The sequence below is a fragment of the Psilocybe cubensis genome, chromosome 4, assembly GCF_017499595.1.
Source record: "Psilocybe cubensis strain MGC-MH-2018 chromosome 4, whole genome shotgun sequence".
NCBI classification, from domain to species: domain Eukaryota; kingdom Fungi; phylum Basidiomycota; class Agaricomycetes; order Agaricales; family Agrocybaceae; genus Psilocybe; species Psilocybe cubensis.
The window spans coordinates 1,173,812-1,190,369 of NC_063002.1; the positions used below are offsets into that span (position 1 = coordinate 1,173,812).

At 46.6% G+C, this 16,558-nt stretch overlaps 5 protein-coding genes across 5 annotated transcripts; 3 read left to right on the top strand and 2 right to left on the bottom strand.

The window, feature by feature from the left end:
• Positions 1 to 152: 152 nt before the first annotated feature.
• On the top strand, positions 153 to 2,280 carry JR316_0004489 (Nucleoporin NSP1; the record flags this gene model as incomplete). Its single annotated transcript, XM_047890253.1, has 8 exons — positions 153 to 252; positions 314 to 784; positions 845 to 1,051; positions 1,219 to 1,281; positions 1,333 to 1,428; positions 1,489 to 1,673; positions 1,729 to 1,925; positions 1,983 to 2,280. 8 exons carry the CDS (start codon positions 153 to 155, stop codon positions 2,278 to 2,280), a joined length of 1,617 nt encoding a protein of 538 aa, XP_047750014.1.
• A 198-nt stretch (positions 2,281 to 2,478) lies between these two features.
• Positions 2,479 to 6,014, bottom strand: JR316_0004490 (Pre-mRNA-processing ATP-dependent RNA helicase PRP5; the record flags this gene model as incomplete). Its single annotated transcript, XM_047890254.1, has 7 exons — positions 2,479 to 2,592; positions 2,649 to 2,771; positions 2,830 to 3,434; positions 3,490 to 4,336; positions 4,393 to 4,669; positions 4,720 to 5,485; positions 5,546 to 6,014. 7 exons carry the CDS (start codon positions 6,012 to 6,014, stop codon positions 2,479 to 2,481), a joined length of 3,201 nt encoding a protein of 1,066 aa, XP_047750015.1.
• Positions 6,015 to 6,204: 190 nt separating this feature from the next.
• Positions 6,205 to 7,336, top strand: JR316_0004491 (Proteasome inhibitor PI31 subunit; the record flags this gene model as incomplete). The annotated part of the gene is made up of 2 exons (XM_047890255.1): positions 6,205 to 6,531; positions 6,581 to 7,336. 2 exons carry the CDS (start codon positions 6,205 to 6,207, stop codon positions 7,334 to 7,336), a joined length of 1,083 nt encoding a protein of 360 aa, XP_047750016.1.
• A 508-nt stretch (positions 7,337 to 7,844) lies between these two features.
• Positions 7,845 to 8,797, top strand: JR316_0004492 (uncharacterized protein; the record flags this gene model as incomplete). The annotated part of the gene is made up of 4 exons (XM_047890256.1): positions 7,845 to 8,008; positions 8,071 to 8,275; positions 8,335 to 8,531; positions 8,584 to 8,797. The coding sequence occupies 4 exons, from the start codon at positions 7,845 to 7,847 to the stop codon at positions 8,795 to 8,797; spliced, it is 780 nt and encodes a 259-aa protein (XP_047750017.1).
• A 643-nt stretch (positions 8,798 to 9,440) lies between these two features.
• JR316_0004493 (putative ferric reductase transmembrane component) lies at positions 9,441 to 16,125 on the bottom strand (the record flags this gene model as incomplete). The annotated part of the gene is made up of 24 exons (XM_047890257.1): positions 9,441 to 9,496; positions 9,556 to 9,600; positions 9,658 to 9,687; positions 9,739 to 9,905; positions 9,971 to 10,254; positions 10,373 to 10,707; positions 10,757 to 10,873; positions 10,923 to 11,491; positions 11,546 to 11,907; positions 11,962 to 12,101; positions 12,153 to 12,261; positions 12,313 to 12,438; positions 12,493 to 12,990; positions 13,780 to 13,901; positions 13,955 to 14,245; positions 14,300 to 14,367; positions 14,431 to 14,479; positions 14,534 to 14,979; positions 15,033 to 15,074; positions 15,128 to 15,277; positions 15,340 to 15,419; positions 15,475 to 15,500; positions 15,557 to 15,661; positions 15,714 to 16,125. The coding sequence occupies 24 exons, from the start codon at positions 16,123 to 16,125 to the stop codon at positions 9,441 to 9,443; spliced, it is 4,629 nt and encodes a 1,542-aa protein (XP_047750018.1).
• Positions 16,126 to 16,558: the final 433 nt, after the last annotated feature.

The following is a 16,558-nucleotide window of genomic DNA, read 5'->3' on the forward strand; positions in this document are numbered from 1 at the left end:
GAAAAGCATGTATTTAGCAGAGTACTTGTGTAGTGCAGTTTGGGTGCGGTCAGTCCAAGTTAGGTCACTGGTCCTGAGCCTTGAAATGGTGACACAGCCACATAAGTGACTGAACAAGAAGCGCGTCTCAATCTTGTTGATCATCCCTCACCATGAGTTTCTTCGGCAACAACACAGGTGGTGGTATCTTTGGCAATGCCGCCAACAACTCCAACACTTCCAACGCTACAACGACGCCCAATATTTTTGGAGGTGAGCGCATTACGTTTGCAACTATACTAGCACCGACTTACCGTTTGAATAACGCCTGCAGGTGGCACTGGCGGTGGCATATTTGGTGGTGGCGCGTCATCAAATACAACTGGTGGAAACATATTTGGAGGTGCGAGCAACACGCAGCCAAGTACACCAGCGCCTAGCGGTGGTTTATTTGGAGGAGGTGCGAATACGACTACAACACCTGCGCCCGCAACTGGTGGACTGTTCGGCAACACTCAAAACAATACCACATCCACTCCAGCACAACCAGCTAGCCTATTCAGCGTGAATAACCCCAATCCCCCTGCTGCTGGTACCGGTTTGTTTGGCTCAACAAACACTACGACGCCTGCCCCTGCGGCATCCACAGGAGGGTTATTTGGAAGTACCACAACCAATACAACACCTTCAACTGGCGGTATTTTCGGGGCAGCAAACAATACATCAAATCCTACCACAACTACATCAGCTAATGCCTCATCTGCCGCTCCCGCATCACTTTTTAGCGTGAAACCTGGGCAGAGCCGTTGAGTGCCATTTTCAATTTCACTTTCACTTTTCTATTATTTATCTATAACATCTTCAGTGTTCGGTCAACCCAGTACCACTACCCCAACTAACACGGCTGGAACACCAGCTACATCTTCCGCTGCACCTGCCGCTGGTGGAATTTTTGGTCTGCCCCCCAAACCTGCGACCACTGGTGCTACCCCCACCGCAAATCTTTTTGGCCAGAAGCCTACTACGACTCCGGAAGCATCCAATGCCAACAAGGATACACCTGCGCCTGCTAGTAAGCAACCCAGTTTCTACACCCTCTCCAAGTATTTTCTGACTGTAGTTAAAGCATCTAATATATTTGGTGCATTCGGCGCAAATAAAACTACATCTGCCCCTACCCGTGAGAAGCGCATACAAGCATTTTTCTTTTTGTCGTTACTGAATCTTGAAATTCAGCAGGGGGTGGTTTATTTGGTGGATCTAGTAGCAAAGAGGGCGAAAAAAAGGACTCTGCTGCTCCAGGTAGGTTTTGTCTGAAAAAATCGTCCCTCGTAAAGCTTACACTTCTATCAGCCGCACCATCGCCTTTCGGTCTTTTTGGAGGTTCCAAACCAGCTGAAAAGAAGGAGGAGACACCAACTTCGACGACTGAAAAGAAAGACGCTCCTGGTAGGCGTTACTTAGCCTTGCAAGATATTTATGGACAAAAACTGAAATGAATGCTGTAAGCCACAAATACCACGGCAGCTACCGCGTCCATTGCTATTGCACCTCCATCAATGCTGAGAGGCAAATCCCTTGAAGAAATTGTCAATAGGTGGACTTCAGACCTGGAAACCCACAAGGCTGCCTTCAACAAATACGCTGCAGAAGTAGCCGTTTGGGATCGTGCTTTGATTGAAAACGGCAACAATGTAAGAATGGGTATATATTCTTCTGTGACTCTGTTACTCAGATATTGTATGTTAGATTGCTGCCCTCTACAGCCACATTCTAGCCGCTGAAAGGCAACAAAATGACATTAACGAATCGCTCGATCATATCGAGCAGCAGCAGAAGGATCTTGCTTCTACCTTGGACGCGTACGAGAAAATCTCGCAAGACATACTTGGTGGTCAACTCAGAACGCTCGACACCGGCCCTGCCGACAACGAGCGTGATCAAAAGTAAGCTTGTTTTCCTTCCTTTATGTTCTGATCGCCTTTATAATGCATAAAAACCAGTTACATGCTCGCAACGGACCTTCATACCCATCTTGACGACCTATCAGGCTCCCTTACACAAATGATCGAGTCAGTAAATGCTCTTTCAATAGCCTCGAAACCAACCGATTCGGCGGACGACCCCATGTCGCAAATCTCGCAGATTCTGAGTAGCCATCTGGAGAGTCTGCAGTGGATAGATGGTGCTGTTCGCGAGGTCGAGAACAAAACTAACGAGGTGGAACAACGTATCAAGGAATCGGGGCATAATTTGTCAGGTCCTGGAAATAAATCAAGAGGATTTGGCCTTAATCGTTAGTTTAGTACTCCCATCTTGTATCTTGCAAACCTGTATAGCCTTATCGCTTCCATTATCATCTTTTGTTGTCTTGTTTCGAAAATATGTATTCTTACAAAATTACGACAATGCACGTAAAACGATGCGAGTAAGTATTGCTAATTGAGTACAGTGGTATGCAGTAAATAAAAATGAACAAGACAAGAAATTGGAAGGCGTCTACAACACACTGTATCTGCCCATCGTAGCTGTTGGATTACGCATCTCTGCTTGCAAGGCAGCTGCTGAAGCTTCGATGAGCAACCTTTTGATTTCCCTGACGGCTTGCTCGACCTTAAATTGTCGGTATCAGCAACATTGTTCGTTGGTTGACAACTGGTCAGACTTACCCTGAATTCCTCATTAGATTCAATGAGAAGATGAAGTTTGGGGGGTCCTTCAGGAGGGGGTTCCTTTCCATGTTCATAGTAGATACCCTTATTGGTAACCGAAGCACCAGTCATATCGATGAGCTGCAGGTAAATTTTCAGTAAATGCGTACTTCAAGCAGATTTTGAAGAGAACACGAACCTGTACCATGGTCTCCTTGTTAGTAACACGCCAACGAGCTTTTTGAGGATAATCGTTGATGGGTATGATGGCATGGAAATCGGTTGAATCGGGGTTCGCCTTTCGAGAAGCGCCAGATTCTTCTGCCTGCAGCTGGGACTGTAACACCAACTTGGACGCGCGCATTTGGGCATTGAGTTTTGCGACAACACTGAGAGCTTGTTTGTGCGCGGCAGTGTCCTTGCCGGCCCTTGCGGCGGCTTCTTCTGCTGCACGCATCTGGCTTTGGATTTTCTCTTCCTCTTTGGCATGGGCGAGCCTGCGTGCAGCCGCAACAGCACCGCCAACTCCGAGGAGACCCTTTGATGAATCGGGAGCAGGGCCACGTTTGATCTCGACTTTGAAGTTTCCAAAGGTCATGTCATCAGTGCTCGCGGCGACAGCCTTCACCGCCACTTCTTCTGCAGAAGATATCTTCTCTTCTTCGGCGCCAGTAGGTTCACCGTAGGCCTTGCGCTCGGCCTTTTCTCTGGCGTCGCGCTCCTTGTCCAACCTATCGAGACCCTTGCCACCAAACCCAGAACCGGCAGCTTGAGCCTTTCCGGATTTAACTTTGTCCAAGAATCCTGAGGTTCAAGATAAACACAAGTAATCGAACAATAGAATATAGCAGAAACTCACCATTGGATAGATCTTCAAGGTCTTTCGGTACCGTAACGTTACTAGCTTTGAGAGCACGATAAATATCAACCGAATATCGTTCTTGCTCGGGGGTAACAAAAGTAACGCAAGTTCCTTTGTTGCCCGCACGGCCTGTTCGTCCTGCGCGATGGACATAATCTTCCATGTGATTGGGACAATCATAGTTGATGACTAGTTTGAGTTGCTTAACATCCAAACCACGGGCAGCAACGGAAGTAGCAATGACAATGGGGACAACTCCAGATTTGAAATCTGCGATGGTTGAATCGCGGTCGACCTGGTCTTTGCCGCCGTGCAAGGACATGCACAGGTAACCCTTGCGCATAAGCTCACGAAGCAGATTATCAGCAGCCTCTTGGCGATCGACAAACACTAACGTTCTGCATTCCGGGTCCTCGTTATACATCTGGCCCAATATCTCGAGTAACCTATTGAACTTTGTCTCCTCCGAGCGCACCTCGACGATTTGTTCGATTTCGGCTGCGACAACAGAACGTCCACCCACAGTAATCTCGAGTGGTTTTCGGAGAATTTTTCGGGCAAGCGAGTCCATTTGCTTTGGGAATGTGGCCGAAAAGAGTACCGTTTGTCTGTCAGGCCGTATGTTATTGACGATTTTCATCACCTGGGGTTCGAACCCCATGTCAAACATACGATCAGCCTCATCCAATACGACATAAGTAACCCTCTTCAGGTTGGTAACGCGTCCTGAATTTGCAGTCAAAAGGTCAATCATGCGACCAGGGGTACAGACGATAATTTCCGCCCCCTTTTTAAGTTCCGCGATCTGATCTTTGATAGGAGAACCTCCATAAGCGCAAACAGCCTGACATCATTGTTGTAAGTAAAGAGAAGGGTGGACTTTGATTAGGAATTACTCACCCGTAGATTAAGAACCTTCAAGAAGGGCTTGCACTCTCGATGAATCTGGACAGCTAATTCACGAGTCGGAGTCATGATAACTGCAAGAGGACCTTCCATTTGTTCTAAAGGTCGTTGATCTTTAATGTGACGGAATAAAGGCAGCAAAAATGCTATAGTTTTTCCTGAACCCGTTTTAGCCACGCCAATAACATCACGCCCTGACATGATTGCCGGTATGGCCTGCGCCTGGATCGAAGTAGGGGCTGTGTAGTTGAGCCTTTTAATTACCTCAAGACTAATTTGAAATACTCAGAAGATGAAAGGGAACATAACGCGGATACATACCAATTAGCAGGTAGACCAAAATGACTCCATTTCGTGACCGGTTTCGGACAATCGAGACCACGGATTTTGATACCATCAAGTTCAAGTCGGAGAAGTTCAGCATCGTCCTCCGACATAGCTGCGATATCTGGCGGAGGCACGTAGAACTCTTTACGAAATGGCTCGTAATGGACTCGAGAGTGATCAACGGTAGCCAGTTCTTTCTTTTTGGCCTTTTTGGCTGCAAGAGCGAGAATATCTTCGGGGTTGAGCTCAGTGGCGTCGAGTTCATCAGGCACAGCAGTTTCAGTTTCATCCTCAGCGCCATCTTCAGCCATCCTTTCATCGAGCCTTATTCTTGAGCGACCACCCGTTGACTGGGCAAACTTCTGCATATCTTGCATATTGACTTTCTTGACCTCCTGTTTAACCTCATTCATAAACGCGTCCAACGGGTCCTCTTCTTCTTCCTCAACTTCCATTGCGTCCTTGGCTTTGGCTTTCAGGGCTTGGTCCATGCGATTCGCCTCTTCATCGTCGTCGTCAACTTCTAAATCGCCGACCCCCGCTTCATCTTCCACCATGGTCATGTCAATCGCTGGCATGTCGCCCAATGTTTCGAGTTTTCGTTTTGATTCTACAGAGTCATCTAGAGCAGTGACGAGGGCCTTGGAAGGGTTTGCAAAGTCTGGCTTAAGAGGGAGTCCTTTAAGGCCCAAACCATTAAGAGCAGAACGATTTAATTGACCGGGAGCCTTTGTAGTGGCCGCGGGAGGTACCGCTGGTGCTGAGAATGGATCAAGTGGTGTGAAATCATGCGTACATGTGATATGTATTCAAAACTCACCAGGCATGGATTTGCCCGCCAGAGCCATGGCTTTGGCTTTGGCTTCATCGAGAGCTTTCTTTGCCTCACGCTCTTTTTTCCAAGCCTCAAGCTTGGCTCTTTTTGCCCTGATCTTTTCGTCCTCTGGAGGGGGCGTTGCAACTGGCTCTGCTGGTGCTGCCGGACGGGGTGGAGAAGGTCTTCGTTCGCGAGAGCGAGAGCGTCTTCTATCGTCTCTATACGAGTCTCTTCGTCTGTCGTCGCGATATCTGTCATCCCGGTATCTGTCCCTGTCTTTGTCTCTATGACGGTCGCGGTCGCGGTCCCTGTCTCTGTCTCTGTCCCGGTCGTCGTCGTATCTTGACCGTCCATTGGAGGACCGCTGGGTGCTGCTGCGCCTAGTTGGCGACGGAGAGCGAGGTGAGCGATGGGATTGTCTTACCCTTTTGTTTGGCGTCTCTGGAGAGATGGATCTATCTCTGCGAGCCATGTGTTTTGAAAGAGGTAGTGGTGAGAAGGAGGAGGTGGAGGTGAACAAGTCACTTGTGACAGGTCACCCTGGCCGCCAAATTCGTATTTGCTCATGTTTACTCTGATGGCTCTTAGGGGCGCGTTGATCGGCTATGGGCTACGAGTCGCTGACTTGGTCAGACAACTCTCCACTCTTCCTTCACTTCAAAATGCCCGCAGATATTCTTGATCCCTCTGCTATTATATCGTCGCTACCAACCCTTCTTCCTCCCAATAGCAAGTCTCTTACCTCGCCCCAGGATGCTATAGCCGCTCTTCTTCACAGTGCTCTGACTGCATTGGCATTTCGCTTGATTGCTGTCGACGAATCTTCCACGGGTGCAAATCTTTCTTCTAGTGTTTTGCCTGATCACTGGAACAAATCTGGTCCGGGAAACTATACTCTCAAGTATAGACACGATCAGAGCAGTCTCGAGTTCGTGGTCAAGCTCTCCAAGCTTGGAACGCGAACCTTAATTAACGCCATCGCCCTTGAGGTTAGCCGATCACTGTCCTGATCTTTTCTCGCATCTGACCTGAGCTTAGAGTGATCGAGTAGCCACTCTTGATATATGCACTAACGACTTCACATCTCCTTCATTTTATCCCTATAATCTCGACGCCCCTGACGCATCACCTCTGGTCCATGGATACATCTCATCTAACCGAGTGGCTGACCTCTTGTCTCAGTTGAAGCTTAAGATTATTCAGAAGTTAGTACCTGGCTTGCAGAAAGAAGGCTATACAGAAGAAACAGATTCATCTGCAGGCTCTTCTTCGAGCGCCAATCCTCCATCCCGGGATCCTACTGCTCCTCGACCTCGTCCTGAATCACCACCTGATGCACCAGGCCGTTATCCATATTATCCTCAATCGGCCATCCCTCGAAATCCCCTGGAAATAGGCAGAAGAGACTTGGATCCTTTCCCAGCAAATCCATTTGCTCCCCCCTCCTTGTTTCCTCAGCATGGAGGTGATGGTATGTTTGTAGGTCCGGAGCACCCCATCTTTGGCATAGGTAGGGGAGACAACTCACCTCTCAGAGGACCCTGGGGCGGTGATGGATATCTTCCTCCGATGGGCGCCCCTCCAGGCGCTCGATTCGATCCCGTTGGTCCTGGTTTCCCTAATAGAGGACCGGGTCCATTTGGTGGACCTTTTTCCGGTAGTGGGAGAGGGAGACGCCCAGAAAATCCTGACAATGACGAGTTTATGCCTCCCGGGATGGTAAGTTCCAAGTTCATTGACATTATTACTTTCTCCACGACGCTCATTGGGTTCCAGGGAGACATGTTCATGTAAGTCAGGTTCGCAAATGTGGTCTATTTTTTCCACAGCGTTGTCCGTGTATATAGCTATGTTTTGTTGCTCCACTTTAAATCTCATACGATGTGCTGCTGTGTTGCTCTGTGCTTATTTAAGTTCAATGCGGGTTTTAAATGCGTAATCTGAAGATGATCCCGGACGAACATGATTGGACGATGATCCAGGAACCCCTGTATCACATTGGTTTGGAGGCCATTCTATTCTCATGCAACTTTTGACACAAAGACATGACTATTTATCACATCGTATGGATAAACCGAGTCAATCTGACGGATTTATATGTCAGGACCACAGCAGAATGTGGAATACAAGTGCAAAATACACACTTCACCGTGGCAAACAGTTCCCGAATAGGCACCTGAGCACGGCAGCTGTCAGATTACTACAAAAGTCGCAGTATTGAGGTTGGACCTTTCCTCCCTTTTCCACAGCACCATCCTCAACCGCTCCTACAGTATACTCACAAATACTACAAATCGATAACATGAATAGGACACCGTCGTCGCCAACGACGCCTGTGCGCCGCAAGAATCCCGTCCTTCCTGGCTTCCGCGCACCACCGCGGCCTAATCAGCGGCCTATTGCGCAAATGACGGTGCGTGAGCTACAGGATCGTCATAATTTCAACGCAAAGCTTTTGGCTTCCCCGTGCGTATTCGACTGAACATCGGATGCATCACGATCGCTAACTTCATATCGATTACTTACAGTGAAGCTTCTACATCTACCTACGCCCAGCGTGTGCTTGCAGAGCAGAGTGAGGTCGAGTCCCGATTACTCGAGCTCAATGGAATGGATGTTATCAACTCCGGACTGCGTAGAACTCGGATCGGAGACGAAGGACCAGCGGGGGATTCTTCGCGCGAACCAACAAGTCGAACACTAGCCGCGAAACAGAAAGCTCTTTCCCAATTCGTTCGTAGCTGTATGGTATCGAAATGCGTTCATGAATTTGATTCCGTGCATATATCTAGGTCAGCAACACCCACAATTCGTCTAGCCATGTTGGTTCTCTCAGTATGCAAGAGGCAATACAACTAGAGCAACAAGCTCATCTACAAGATAAGGAACGGCAGGAACGAATAGCCGAAAAGAGACGGCGTCTTGGATACCCCGTCGAAGGGGAAGTTCTTACTCGACAAGAGAGAGAGGCCCGTGTATGGGCATACTTGTGAATATCATCTCCTTCCGAGCTTCATTTGTAATACTCATTATCTGAGTAGTAACCACAAGCCAACCGAATCCGACATGGAGGATGACGACGACGACGAAGATGACGAAGACCCTGCAAGCTGGTTTGAAGACGACCAAGACGATGGTCGGAAAGGTCAGGATATTGTGGAACCAGATATGGAAGACCTATCGGATATAATACGAATCGACGAGAACAAACTGCGGTATGGTTCCTTCTATGAACCTCGCGATGACGGAGACTAAACGTTACAGTCTGTATATTAAATTACAATCCAAACCCTTGCAACAAATAATTGTGACTGTGTGCTTTATTCTAGTTTCATACCTTCAACCTGTGATTTGTTATATCATTTCTTAGCTATGACCCTTTTATTTCTTGACTCAATCATCCTAAGCTCAACCCAAGATGATTATCAGAGATTTTTTCTCAGGTCCATATAACATGCATGTATGTGTACTCATACTATTCTCGATCTGCTTGTGAGAATTTGCCTCATTATCACAGATGAGGGTTGTTTAACATGTTGAACATCTGAGAAGTGGGCAAGGTTTTATTCAAAAAATCACAAACCCAATGGATCACTGCATATCTGACTCTTACTTAACTGATCAACCAGGCAACTAGTTAAGTCCCAACCAAATACCTTGTGGTTTTTCAGGCAAAAACAATATGGATGCACAGCAGCAACAAACGATTTGAACATAATGAGTATGTAGTGATTGTATATCACGATATTTATTCCATGTTCCGCGGTCATAACAAAGCAACAAAAATGTAATTAATAGTGTGGCGAAACGATGTTGTGCAAGTAATCTAGGTGACAGCGTTGCAGCAAGATAGAAAGCATTTATAAATTGAGTTATATTGATCCGCGAGTGGTGGATTTCAACGAGCGTGTACGGGACAACTTTTGCCACGTTGGAGCCATGATGACAAGCAAGCTAAAGTAACAAACATGGTTAACGATGTGTGACGATTGAGACTCAAAAATTTCGCCTACCGCTGTGGAAGCTGCAGAAGCAACTGAGGCGCGCAACTGTGGAATCTGGAAAGATATACCATATGAGGCGCGATTGTTACATATATTTAAAAATTAACGAACTTTTAGCGAATTCTTCCAGACAGATTACGCCTGTTTCGAAGTCAGACAGATTTGTTTGGGCATTGATATAATGATACTCACATTCCACACCAATCAAAGTACTTTCAGCTGGGAGGTGATACACCAGGTATTTGACTACTTGGCCGAACTGAGATGCACTAGAATCACCCTCAAGGCAACTCTTGACATGAACTTCCTGTGCGTGAGCATCTCCAACTTCATCTAAGTTCTGATTACAAACAGGGCAGCTGAGTGTCACGGTTGATTCAGTTTAAAATTCGAGACCCTTAAAACATGAACATGGTATACTTACTCTGCGAGGTCGCTCAGTTGAGAACTAGACTGCCTTCGGGTCAAAGAGCCAGGAACAGTAAGATGTTCTTGATCAACTACTATGCGCTCCATTGTGCTTGTCCCATGCAGCCTACTAGGAATACTGCTCGTACTTTCTTCGAAGCAAGATTGGCACACCCTGTGACTTGTCGCTGGGGAGACAAAGTCGGGCATTAGAGGATCTTGTACCACATCAGCGGGGTCCAAGATGGCCCTAAAAGATGAACATCTATCGCAAAAGATACGACCACATTTCCGGCAATGCTAAAAAGGTTTAGAGTTTACAAGCAAATAACTTTGAGTAGATGGGCTTACGTGCTGGATGTTTTACTCGATATCAGTAATGAAAAATTGTGACGATTTCACTAACAGATCAACGTACTCGGCGGTTTAAGAAATTGAATCTGCGATGGCATTCTCTACATTGAGTTACTGACTCGTCTCTTTCCCACTGTGCATGAAGCTGACGTGGAGCAGGAGAGTTCCATCGCGATGTGGAAACTTTCTGGGGTGCCTCATGAGTAGGAACGCGAAAGTCCGGTGCTTGTGTGAGCTGAGGTGTAAGGTCAGCAGGGATCCTAGAAACACCGGGTCTGCTGAAATAGTCCGTGCCACTCGAAGACCTTGAAACAGATCTGGACGTTGCCTGGTGGGATGACTGAGGATAATGAAACTCATCGTCAGAGTCACTATCGTCACCATTGTCTGGGTCCTCGTCTGGTTGATCTTCAGTAAAACTAGCAGATAGAAACATAGGTCGGCGCACCGTCATTCGCTATTAGAAGCCCTTTTGCTCCTGCAGAAAGTCGTCGCCGTTCTAGGTCACGACTGTAGGCATTAAGTAATACTTCGGCTTGTACTTTGCGTTCTGGATCTTCGTCGCCTACAAGAACATATAGTCATAGAAAACTGAGTGAAAAATGGATACGCACTAAGTATTCCTTGTCTTAATTCCATAGTGGCTCGTTCCACCTTTGCGATTGCACGACGGACCTCAACAGCAGAACCAGACGTTTCCGCATCCTGTAGTTGATTTCCAACAAGATAACGTGCACGAGCAACATAATCTTGAGCAGATGATAAAAAGGTAGAGGACATTGCACCCATTTCCCGTGCTTCTCCAACATCAGAAGGGCTGAGATGACTATCTTCAACATAGGGGATCAAAGAGCCATCGAAATCTAGATGATACATAGCGCCATCTGGTTCAAGGAAAGCTAGAGGTGGGATATCCAATCGACGGCGCATGATTCGTACCCAACGCTTACGCCGCACCCAGGTGGGTTGAGGTCTACTTTGACTGGAAGAAGATAAGGACTGCCCTCTTCCTGAGTGACCACCAAAGCCAGCAGAGACAAGCCCGTTGCTAGACAACAGCCTCTCAAGTTGAAGAGGCATTTCGGCAGTCCACTTGTCATCAGGATCATCAAAGGATTGTGCGTATTGCCAGCCTTCTTCCGCATCTACGCATGGATGAGTAATATCGAGGGTCCAATCCGATCTTCAAGTAGAAGAATTGTGAGAAAGATATAAATCAAATAGGTAAACTGCTCACAGCCAAAAATGACTCCTTTCGACGCCTTCCAAAGCAGGATGTTGAACTGTTGCAGGTCTAGGGAAATTCCATGGCGCTTCGCGAAGGGGTAATTGGACACCGCTCCGCCATGCCGGGAGAACTTTTGCGCCTGTCTCTTCGTCTGGTTGCGGTAACCTCAATTCAAAAGGTGAGCGACGACCCCGCCTTCCTAACCCTGAAGCGGAAAATTTAGGCCGTCCTCCATTTACTGCTACAGTTTTGAGACGAGTGTCGAGGCGTTGGTTCTCGTATAGTATGAGGGGTATTGTAGTATGAACTAGCAAAGGGTTATAAGGGGTTGTAGTGCCGCGCCATCTCTCAGCTTCGGCTTGCTGTAATATCTTGAAGGAATACATCAGAAAGTAGGACACCCGAGTTTTTTGGTGAAAACATACTTCGCAAATCCAAACTTCAAAAACGGCAGCAGCCACATCAAATGCAGTTTCTCCCCACTTATTACGAACAAGTGGGTTGGCTGACTGCTTTGTGAGGAGGTAGAGTACCACGGGCAAATGGCCTTTCGATGCCGCGTTCACTGTGAATATAATGTTTAGAGAAAGAAAATTAAACCTCAAAGTATAATTACTCAGGGGTGTCCATCCATCTTTACTTCGAACATCTACCCCTCGAACACCACCGACAGAATTGTTTGCGCCACCTTGCTCGCACAACCACCTAACAATATCAAGGTATCCCTGAATGGTAATATTAACAACGAAACAAACAGGTAAAGCGACATAACAGACTTTAGAGCAAGCATTATGCAGGGCAGTCCACCCATCTGCATCGCGAGCGTAAACATCAGCCTTATCAGGCAAAAGGTAGCTAATAATTCTCAAGTGCCCATTTAAGGCTGCTTTGTGTAATGCAGTCTATTAATGTCAATGTTAGCTCTAGATATAGTTTAACATGAAAGATACGCTCACCTCTCCCTCCCTATCTTCCAAATCAGGCATTGCTCCGCACTCTTCAATTACTGGACCAACTATCAGTCCTGAGCCTGCGGGAGTGAAGAAATACTCACGCCAGACAGCCATGTCATAGAACCCTCTGCTTGCAGCAGCATGTAGTGCAGTGAAGCCGGTTCGAGGTGCAGCATCGTTAGACAAGTTAAAGGGTTCGATGTCACTGTTCTCAAGGATAGTGTTAAAAACCTTCTTCAAAGATGAGAGGTCTCCAGAGCAAGCGGCAGCGTAAAGGGCCTCTAGTTGTGCTGGTGTAGGATGAATTTGCCGAGTTGACGCTGACTGTTGGGGGGCATCATCTGGGTTGGAAGGTGTGGAAGGGTATACGAAAAGTTCTTCCTCTGAATCCGGACTGTCGTCACTCGGTTTGGAAATTGCAAGTTCGTCCGGAACATCTACAGGGGTTTGAACTTCGTCAACTGTATCACCGTTGTCGGAAGACATCGTGTTGCACAATGCCTAGTGAATCGTCTGAACATTGTGATTGATCAGATGTCAAGCGTTACGCTGACAGTGTCATTTACATTTCAAAAAAAAGGACGTACTTAGAAATACGACGCCTCTGCGATAGAAATATAACGTATATGAATAATCAATGTATTGGAAGGGGTGCACGCGGGCTGAACCACGCACATGAGAATTTTGAGCGCCTCGGAAGCAAATAGTAATGACAAGTCAACTGCACTGGTTGGCTCTTTAGTGAAGGGCAGTGACAGTGTGACCAGGATTCAAATTGTCATGTGACTAGCGCGTGAATGTGACATCGCGATCAATTTTTTAGGGGCCAATAATCTGCATCTTCCGAATGCACGAATGTGTCGCATGTTAGACTACCTCCTAATGACTGTAAACGACTTATTTTAGCCTTGCAAATAGAAAATCGTCAACAGAGATTAAGTTCTTCCTATCTTTGTTACTCCTCGGAACTATGGAAGTTGCTTTGAAAGATTGAATGGACACACTGCAAGTAACGTATACATTAGTCTCTCCTAGACACACACGCATACGTATACATGAGGAAAAGGTACCAAAAGTAATACAAAAGCCGATTCTAATGTTCAAGTGTGCTGGTCATGGATACACAAAAATGATGTAATACAAATCAAGGAGAATCCTTTCTTGGCTCATGATAATGTGCAAGAGCAATCAAGTCCCAAAGTATACGTACAAATTACAAGATTTCCCAACATAAACCAAACGAAAGAGAGAGAAGAGAGAAACTTGGTTGTACAACCTTTATGCCTTGACCATTCCGAATGTCTCGATGTGGAGAGTGACCGGTTGAGAACCCTTCAAAACTGCTCTCGGCCCCGCCAAATCTGAGCTCAATGCTCGCCGAACTGATTCAGCTAAATTAGATGGTCCAGCCACTGTGAGACACGTATTAGAACTATTGGTAAACAAGTACAAGGTCTATACCCACCGTCCACGGAGACAGGGCCTTGAGCGGCCTCAATTTCTTCCGCCAATAACTTCTTCACGCTGGGCCTACCATGGATCAACTTCAAGGAGGAATACACAGGCAATTCTGTATGGGAAATTTCGCCTTTCTCCACGGAAGTGGAAGATAATGATGCTCGGTCCGACGAAACAGTGGGGACTTCAGGAATTGGATAATTTTTGCCAGTGATGTAGATTCTTGGCTCTACGATCAACGATGGCGTTGTACGGGTCAAAGCTTGCATTAAAGTTTTCGATATCCACTTCAAATGTGCTATGATAACGTTGCATGAGTCATGTAAATCTTGAAGGATAAACGGAAACATACCCGCGTCACGAACCGCCCAAACAAAAACAACTCTCCTGACGGCCAATTTACCTCCACGGGAATTGAGGCTATCATCACAAAACAGTTTTAGATATCTAGCTTTTCCATACTATAATCGAGGAAATACCGACCTGACGAGATTCAAAAGGAGTGGCAAAGTGTACGAAATGCCAGAGCCGCCTAAGAATAGAATGAGCCACGAGACTTCGTTATCTGATAAGGATTATCACATACCTGCAATCAGTACACACGTTGAAAACGGTCGGAGATCAGGAGGACAGCCGTATGGTCCGTCTAAGAAGGCCGGAACTCTACTTCCATGATCCTTGGTCGCGTGTTCGCGGAGTCTCTGTGTAAAACCGCCTCTGCCTCGGATGAGAAAAACGATATCACGCTCCTTTGAATCTGTACTGCTTTCGGGTATGCTGGCAATAGTAAATGGATGGGCTTCGAAAGGAAGAGAGCTAACAGTAGGTAAAACAACGTATGCATGTTGCCCAGGAATCCATGATATATTTCGGCGGAAGGTTAAGCGGATAGTGTCTTCTGAAAGAAGCTCGACGAGAGCATCGCCTGAATGAGCGCGATTCCAGATTTTGTTGTTCCAAATTAGACGTCCTGCCCTAATAACTCTATCGAAGCCCCAAATAAGCAATCCAGGCCAAATATAATCCCCGAATCTATGTGGAGATTTGAGCTCCAATAGGTTAAAATTAAACCTGGAGAAACATACTTCTGCGCCTTAGCGTGGAAATAACCACCAATGATAAAGATGCTACATCCAAAATAGGTCAGAACGTACACAAACGTATGTCACAAAATACTCACAGGATGAAGATAATATGAGTGACTAGGAAAAATTCAAACGCGGCGTTTCTGACGGGTCTGACAGAGAGCATGGTGGCAAGCGTTAATGCAGTCAGGCTGACCGCACCGGAACGCATCCAATCGTGAGTAAAGTCGAAGTTTTTGGGCAATCTAGAAACGTGACACCATCAATTAGATGACGGCGCTTTCAAAACCGAAAGTATAGTGATTACCCAGAAACTACGCGAGTAAGCGCATGAATCCAAAAAAATATAAAATTGGTCCTGGCGGAGGCACGGTGGAGAACGTTGAGCTAGAATTAGGGTCAGAATAGGCTGTCTATGATCTTGCAATATACTCCGCCACACCTTTTCATGGCTTACACCGGTCAACCCTGAATGACATTAAAGTCAGCGGCAAAAACGGAGAGATTAGAGAATAGATAGTTACAGGATATAACATTGTTTTTGCCGGCCAAGGCGACAATCAAAGAAATTTGACTAGAGGCAATATGGGCTGCACGATCCTGATACATGTAGGCAGCAAGGTCGCGCGCTTGGATATAGAGTTAATGGTTTCTTAAATTTATAGACATTGATAAACTTACTGTCTACCAAAAGCCATACAAACATAGCCGCGATGTACACAAAGATAAATGCCAATTCAGAGACCGAGGCGATTGACCCTAAACCAATGGGTACACTCCAACGGAAGAAAACAATCCGGAAACCTGTTTGCAGAGTCGAAAGAATTCGTTGAATTGGCGAAGGGATGCGGCGGGGTGTTTTGTTTGACTCTTTGTCATTCATCTCTTCTGTCGCAAGTTCGTTGGGTCCCGGTAGTGCCTTCAACCTCCTCGATAGGCAGCGGATTGCGTTGACGAGCGTAAAGAAAGCGAGAACGCTGCCAAGAAATATCCATAGCTCCCTGACGTGAGCAAGCTGTACGCGATTTCTTACTTGTCGGTCGGCCGCTGTCACAGGAGCTGCACGAGTGAATATGGAGGCGTCAGGAGACATTGCAGAAGATACCGTTAGTGCTGAATTTTCACCAGCGACCATACCTCTCTCTTTATTCAAAAGTCCAGGGAACGAAAACACTGTTTTCGGTCAGTCGCCATGGGGTACACAAATTGAATGGAGCCAGTTGCATAGGTGATCGAAAAGCTTAGGCTTTTTTTTGTCGTCTAAAGTAGCTCATGTGGGTTCGTCGGCTGTATGACTTGAGATATTCGGAACAACTAGACGTTGCAGAAAACGGATCTGGGGTAGCACAAAGAAAGCTTATTGGGCGATCATACTTGATCATAGTAAAGGCTGCGATAAAGATGTCGACATAAGAGCAAAGTACCACCGAACTTCAGCCCACAAAAACTGAAGTGATAGACTAGAAACGGAGAAGACTCGGTCCTTTACGGCTGAGGTTCGGGGAGGTGCACATAACCTAAGCTGG